Genomic DNA, 7943 nt, shown 5'->3' on the forward strand with positions numbered 1-7943 from the left:
CAAACAAAAATCCATTCGGCTCCTTGGGATCATTGTCGAATGCTTGAGGCCAAGATTATGGCTTAAAAATGGAAGCAAAACACTTCATCAAGACCATCTCTTTCTCAAGTTTTATGAGCCACATTAGGTTCAACTCTAGATTCACAAGAATCAAAGTTAAACCCTTGGCTTTAGCCAAATGCAACTAAGAAACTAACCTTAAATGAAGATGTAACACTAGGTGATGTCCCTTGCTTAGTTGAGTTAAAAGGTATTAAGAAAATGAAGAAATGAGGAAGAAAAATGAGAGGGATGGGGAGGGTTTATGTTCGGACGAGAGAGGGTAGGGAGAAGAGAGAGTGGAGTGATGTGTTGGTGGAAAAGAAAATGATGTAAAAATGAGTGCTTTACTTGGTTTTTGTCTCACCAAATGGTAGTGTAGTTTGAGTTGACTATTTTATCCTTCATCCACTAATAGCAAGCTTTTGCATGCAAGGTTTTATTGGTCATTTGTTTGGTCAAATGGAGTTAGTGGAGGGTGAAAGGACGGTCTTACCCTTGATCTCTATTTAGGTGGAAGTTGCATGCTAGGGCACACTTGTAATTCAATAATTATTAAAAGTATAATTAAAAAGAATGTGTTTTAGTAATCAAAATATAAATCCATAAATCACCAAATTAATACCATAAATACTATGAGATTTTAGAAGTTTAATAAAATTGTTTTAAAAAATTTCGAACCAAAATTTTATATTAAAAGAATTTTTCTAATATTATCACACTAATAAATAATTCATGTAGAATATAATTTAACACATTAAAAAACACATAAGCAATTACAAATAAATTGACTCTACTCCACAATATTAGAATATAATTTATCAGTCTATTCTCAACTCATACAAATATCACTATATCGCATGAATCTCAATTATTACTTAATCACGTAGTAGCAACTAATCAAATTGCGCTACTTATTTAATCGCGTAACGAAAATCTTACTCGCGTACAAAAGCTATATGCTAAAAAATATTCCAGCAACATTCGCAACGCCATACGACAAAACTAAAATATATAATAAATCCACATAGTCGGCCTTATAACACAGAATATTTATGAATATAAACATCGCATTTATAAAACAACTCAAATATTTACTGGTTGTCACATCCTCTCCCCTTATAGGATTCTGTCCTCAGAATTTAGCAAAATAGTTGAGGATACCGGTTCCACATTTCAGATTCTAACTCCCACGTTGATTCTTCGACTTTAGGATTCCTTCACAATACTTTCACCAAATTTACTGATTTATTTCTAAGAATTCTCTCTTGCCGATCCAGTATCTGCACGGGTTGCTCTTCATATGGTAAATCGGCATTAATTTCTACTAGTTCAATCTCTATCACATGATTGGCGTCCAGATTATACTTCTTTAGCAATAAGACATGAAATACATTATGCACGTGCTGATATTGTGGCGGCAAGGCTAGCTCATAAGCAACTTTCCCTACTTGGTTCAAGATTTCAAAAGGTCTGATGTATCTTGGAGTTAATTTCCCTTTCTTACCGAATCGGGTCAAACCCTTCCATGGTGATACTTTTAGCAATATAATTTCCCCAATTTCGAATTTTACATCCTTCTGGGTGGGGTCCGCGTATTTTTTTTGTCTATCCTGAGCAGCAATAAGTCTCTTCTTGATCACAATGATGGTGTCCTTCATTTGCTGAATCAATTCAGGTCCAAAAATCTTTCCTTCCCCAAATTCATCCCAACTCGTCGGTGTTCTACACTTTCGCCCATACAAAGCTTCGTATGGTGGCATGCCAATACTTGAATGGTAACTATTGTTATATGAGAACTCTACGAGTTGTAGATGATCGTCCTAACTTCCTGAAAAATCAATTGCATAGCTTCGCAACATATTTTCAATGGTTTGGATTGTTCGTTCGCTTTGGTCATCGGTTTATGGATGGTATGCCATACTCATGTTTAATTTTGTTCCGAGATTTTATTGAAATTGCCTCTAAAACCTTGAATTGAATCGCGGATCTCGATCTAAAACTATCGATATAGGTACACCATGGCGTAACACGATTTCGCGTACATACATATGAAGTAGTCTGTCTAACGAAGACTTCTCATTGATTGGAAGAAAATGAGCCGACTTCGTAAGGCGGTCAACTATCACCCAAATTGCGTTGTGTCCAGAACGTGTTCGCGGTAAACCCATTACGAAATCCATGGAAATATTTTCCCACTTCCATTCTGGAATCTTCAATGGTTGAATCAAACCACTTGGTTTCTGATGTTCTGCTTTTACTCTTTGGCATGTGTCGTATTTTGAAACCCATTCTGCAATTTCTCTTTTCATGTTCAGCCACCAAAAACTCTTCTTCAAATCATGGTACATTTTGGTACTTCCCGGGTGAATTGAAAATCTTGAGTTGTGTGCTTCTTGAAAAATATTCTTCTTCAATTCAGTGACATTTGGAATCCAAATTCTTGTCAAAAATCTCAACATACCTTGTTCGTCTTTTTGTGTACATATCTCTTCTCCTATCAACTGATTATTCTCTTGAGTCATTACTTAATCTTAGCATTTCTTTATCCTCTCTAGTAGCTCTAATTGAAATTTTTCAACTTCATCAGATACTTCCTTCAGTATTGTTATCATACTTAGCTTTTCCTTCCTACTCAGAGCATCTGCTACCACGTTGACCTTTCCCGGATGATATTGTATCGAATAATCGTAGTCTTTGATCAATTCCAACCATCGGCGCTGTCTCATATTTACCAATTAACAAGAAAGAATGCCCAAAATACACCACTTTTCACCTTCAACTGCCCAAAATGCACAGATGCGCGCGAACCGCCCAAAATACCCACGAAATTCGCAGTTAAGGGATGCGTATGTAACCTTCTAAAATTTAACAAAGAATACGCATGTTGAACATGCATATTCACTTTTGCTTTTACAAAGAATACGCATGTTCAACATGCGTATTCATAAAAAAAAACAAAATGTGAATACGCATGTTGAACATGCGTATCCTTTGTTAAATTTTTAAAATCTGAGTCCGCATCCCCCACATGTGTATTCAGTGGGTAAAAAGGGCGGAACATCCCGCCAATAGGCATTTTGGGCAAATATCCCCAAATGGTGGTTATTTTGGTTTTTCACCCAATTAACAACCTGCAACGTAATTGTTTGTAAATAATTTTGAAAACAAATTTGATGTATTAAACATTTTTCAAAAATAATAATATATTATATGAATGACTACATTGAATACTATTATGAAGAGTCACTAAATAATATTTTTCTAACTAATGAATGAGTAGTTGCAATAAAAAACAATAGTTATTTATCTAGATTTTTGAAATAAATAACTCATTGACTGCGAACTTAAATAAACTTGATACTTTTATTTGGAAGGTAAAATAATTAACTAATTTTAAGTAATACGATATCTATAAAAATAATTAAAATTAAACGAATATATAAAAAAATCAAGATTTCTTGCGTTAAAACTCAAATCGTCGAATAAATACCGAAGAAATAAAATTTGTTGTGTTGAGAATTTTGAATACCCGATTCCTCCTGAAATATTTAAAAATCCAACCAAACATGTGATAGCACATGAATTATCGTAAAGAAATATTTTTATAAAATTTTGGCAGATCTTTGATCGCATATATCCAAACAAACAAAACTATACAATCAAACTCAAAATATGATTAGAAAAGATTGAATAAATAAATAGAAAAACTTTCAATAAGGCGAGTGATTATTAAACAATCATAAAATTAAAAAAAAATAATAAGAAAGGAGGTTTATCCCCGACCAAAATGGTTGATGATACCGTGTAGGTTTTTCAGAACATGGAAGGAAAGGTTTAGTTATCATCTTGTTGTAATATCCCATCATTATGATTTTAGATTAATATTAATAAAAGCATAATAGAATAAAATGGATTAGAATTTGATAATGATTAGAACAATAAAATAAGGTAAGAGTAATATGCCTAAAATTTGGATCATTTTTTTAAAATGGAGATTAAAAAATTAGTGTTTTGTATCGCTATATATTCATCATATTCTCCTTCCTCGTATTTAATATCAAAATTCGTAGGACTTTTTCACATAATAATCAGCAGTCTTGTAAAATTCATAGAAAATTTATCGTAAGTCAGAATTCAGTGATTCTAGAATTTTCGGAAAAATATTTTCGTTCTCTACAACTTTTGTGCTTCGTATTTTTCAAGAAAACTTCGCTTAGAGGGTCAAAAAATCTAAATTCAGATCTGGTTAGATTTTCGATCGATATTTTTAGTGTTTTCAAAATTGTGTGTATATTTGATTATAAAAATATGAGTTAAGTGATAATATATTTGAAAGTATTATGTGTTATAATATATGTGTATTGCATATATGTGGTGTATAGATGATAATTTTGGATCTATGATTTACGACATGTTTTGTGAAATATCGGATAAAAACTTATGACCGCACTCACCGGATTGTAGTGACCATTCTATGAAAATTTAGGACCGTTATCACGGGGTTGTATTGTTCGTGGCATGAATTATGTGTTTTAGATTATTATTTTTATGTGATTATCTGTATTGTGTGCATCAAATAAGCATAAGAATGTGTATCGAAAGTGTTTGGATCATATATCGTATCGTATATACTGTCATGTTTTGTTATATTTGTACATGTTACTTGGCCTACTAGTTGGATCGATTGGTTTCTTACTAGGTTGTATAGCTCATTACTTACAAATTTCAGTTTTCGTCTAAGATTCGAGTTTGATAACATTCGATGACTTAGGATTTGAGTAGATTGACTTTCGGACTGACGCTTTTAGTTGCGTGTTTGTAGTAACAAGTTTTGTAATAGAATTTTGAAATCTACGCTGTTTCAACTATAACAAATACCAAAATACCTTTAAACTGGAGACACTATCCAAAATACCACTAATTACTCATTCTTGAGTTGATAGTATACGCATGACATATTTACATAGTTTTAATTTATATATACTAGCTTAAAACCTGTGCGATGCATGGATCGTACAGATTTTTTTAATATTATATATATATATATTTTAAAAATTTAAATTCAATTCTTAATTTTGTTCATTTAATATTTTAAATGATAAGACTTCATAATAATTATATTAGTAGACGTGTATGTTCATAACTTTTTAGAACATTTAAACTTGTCATACATAAGTGATGATGTCAATGATTATTGAAGATAACAATATCATTAGTGGCCCTGGTCAAAGTGTGAAGCATAGCCAAATGAACATCTGATCTAGGGAGAATAATGAACTGTTACTTTTCATAATCTGTTAAGCTTGGGGTTAGTCTTGTTAACATGCATGAATGTACGTTAAGCAATCTTCTCACCAGTTGGGAGAGATTGTTGTGCAAGACATGCCTGTATCTAAACAAGACTAAGTGATTTTGTCAACCCTAAGTAAGTTGTATTATGATCCTAATCTGTATTTTGTACTTGTAACATTTATAGTCTGTAAAAATGTCAAAGGAGCAGACTGGAGACTTTTTCTATAAACAGTATCAAGCCTAAGAATTCTATCTGGAAGAAGATCAATAAGATAATACCTCAGAAGAATTATAAGGAAGCTTGGAGTTGAATAAAGTTGTTTTAGGAAAAATACTCTAAGTCAAGATCTCTATAAGTCACAGATTTAATGTTATAGAGAAGTCATTCGAGAACTCCAGAATGGCTTATAGAGAAGTCAGGAAAGCTACTAGAGAACTCAGAGAGATATCGACAAGTCAAGAAGACATGAAGATTGGAGATATCGACAAGTCATTTCTTCACTAGAGAACTCAGAGTTATCGACAAGTCTATATTCATTAGAGAACTCTGAGTTATCGATAAGTCTAAGTCTACTAGAGAACTCAGAGATATAGATAAGTCAAAATTCACTAGAGAACTCTAAGTTATCGACAAGACAAAGTGAACACATGATGCTGAGAGATCTCGACAAGCTAAAGTTTCATTCGAGAACTCAGAGACCTCTATAAGTCAAATTCACTAAAGCATTAGAGATCTCGATAAGTCATTTTACTTATCGAGATGTCAAGATCTCTATATTTCTAAACTGGAGATCTCATGTAAAATTCTCAAAGTACAGAATCACAGACTAGTTCAATATCCAAGATTAACAATCAACAAACAATCCAACCAGGTGGATTAACAAGTCTACAAAAAGCAGCTTGAAGAATGTGCAAGATCAATGGTAAAGATTAACTGACAAAGGAAGATCAAAGTGAACACGGGATGCTAAAGATATGCTAAGCCAGAAATGGAAGATCTACTTTTCCAATAAATAGAAATGACAAGTGACAGTTTAGAAAAGCTAATAGCTTATCTTATTACACACTGTGTAAACCAACAGTTAATTAAGTTATAAAGTTAACACTGGTCCTTTAGTTAGTTGTAACAATTTAGATCAAATTTCTTGTAACACTCTCAAGGAGAAGCTAAGCTCTTTATCAATAAAGAGCCTAGAAATTTTGTAGCAAAACAGTCTTAATTTTAATATAAAATTAAGTGAGTTTTGAAGATCTGTGTTCTTTATTTTCTGCAAGCTTAAATTCTGCATGAACACACTTTATTACAAGATTTAGTTTACTTTGTTCAACCATAAACAATCAAGAAATGCACAAAAACAATAAAACACATTCACCCCCCTGTGTGTTATTCATTTCCTAACAAGTGGTATCAGAGCAAAATCTGAATGTAAACAGATTCAAGATCTTGGAAGAATGAGTACGCAGAAAATCAGTAGCATCAAAATTCCTACCTTTGACAAAGCTAACTACACTCTTTGGAAAAAAAATGATGCTGTTTATCAGGATGGCCAATCCACTCTACATTCAGATCCTCAAGAATAGACATTTCATTCCTATGGTTAGAGTTGAGGAATCTGCAGATGAAGACATGGTTATCCCAGCTCATTATGCTCCAAAAGATCATGCTGAATATTCTGATCTTGAAAAAAAGAAAGTTTCCCTGGATAGCAGCTTGCAATTAATATTGATTGAGTCACTTGACAATGTGATGTACAACAACTTTGTCAACCGTGATAGTGCCAAGCAAATATGGGAAAATATTGAGATACTCTGTGAGGGAACTGAGGAAGTTAGGTCAAACCAAAGAAGAATAATAATTTCACAGTATGAGGGTTTTAAGGCAAAGCCAAAGGAAAGCATTACTGATGTGTTTGAAAGATTCAATAAGCTGATAAATGACTTGCAGCTTCATGACAAATACTATGAAGCGGACGAAGTGAACCTAAAGTTCTTCCTTACTCTCCCTGATCATTTGGAACAGAAAATCTCAGCAATCAGGGAAGGGAGAGACTTGAGCAGAATAACTCTGAAAGTTCTATATGGAATTCTCAAAATATATGAACTAGAGATGATTCAAAGGCAATCATTGAGATCTGGTCAAGGACATGTTGTGGGTGGCTTAAGTGCTTTAATTATAAATGAAAGCCAAACATCCAATGATGAATCAAGATCTCAAACTCCAGTTGCCTCAACAAGTGAGCAAAGAACAAATGATTCACAGGAGCAAGTCATTCTGGAATTGGAAAAAGATGAGTTATATACTCTTGAAGAACTGGATGAGCTAGATCAGTCAATGGCTTATTTGGCTAGAATATTCTCTAACATTAGAGTAAAGAAGCCAAGATACTTCAAGAGTAAAGGACAGTCTTTCAACAAAGATAGCAGCTGGAAGGAAAAAGGGAAGTACAATTCTGATAGCAGAAATGGCTACAAAATTGGATCTGGTGACACATCTAAGATAATGTGCTTCAATTGTGATGAACTAGGCCACTTTGCTACAGAATGCAGGAAACCCAAGAAGCCAGATAAAGATAAAGCTTATCTTGAACTTGAAGCAAAGTATGAAGCTC

General features: G+C 33.1%; 1 protein-coding gene across 1 annotated transcript; it reads right to left on the reverse strand.

Moving 5' to 3' along the window:
* Positions 1-1259: 1259 nt before the first annotated feature.
* Positions 1260-1802, reverse strand: LOC141659932 (uncharacterized). The gene has a single exon (XM_074466872.1). It carries the CDS (start codon positions 1800-1802, stop codon positions 1260-1262), a length of 543 nt encoding a protein of 180 aa, XP_074322973.1.
* Positions 1803-7943: the final 6141 nt, after the last annotated feature.

The sequence above is a fragment of the Apium graveolens genome, chromosome 5, assembly GCF_009905375.1.
Source record: "Apium graveolens cultivar Ventura chromosome 5, ASM990537v1, whole genome shotgun sequence".
Taxonomy (NCBI): domain Eukaryota; kingdom Viridiplantae; phylum Streptophyta; class Magnoliopsida; order Apiales; family Apiaceae; genus Apium; species Apium graveolens.

What these genes read in the sequence shown, in the direction of transcription:
- LOC141659932 (XM_074466872.1), bottom strand. Translation starts at nt 1,802, where the DNA reads ATGCCACCATACGAAGCTTTGTATGGGCGAAAGTGTAGAACACCGACG.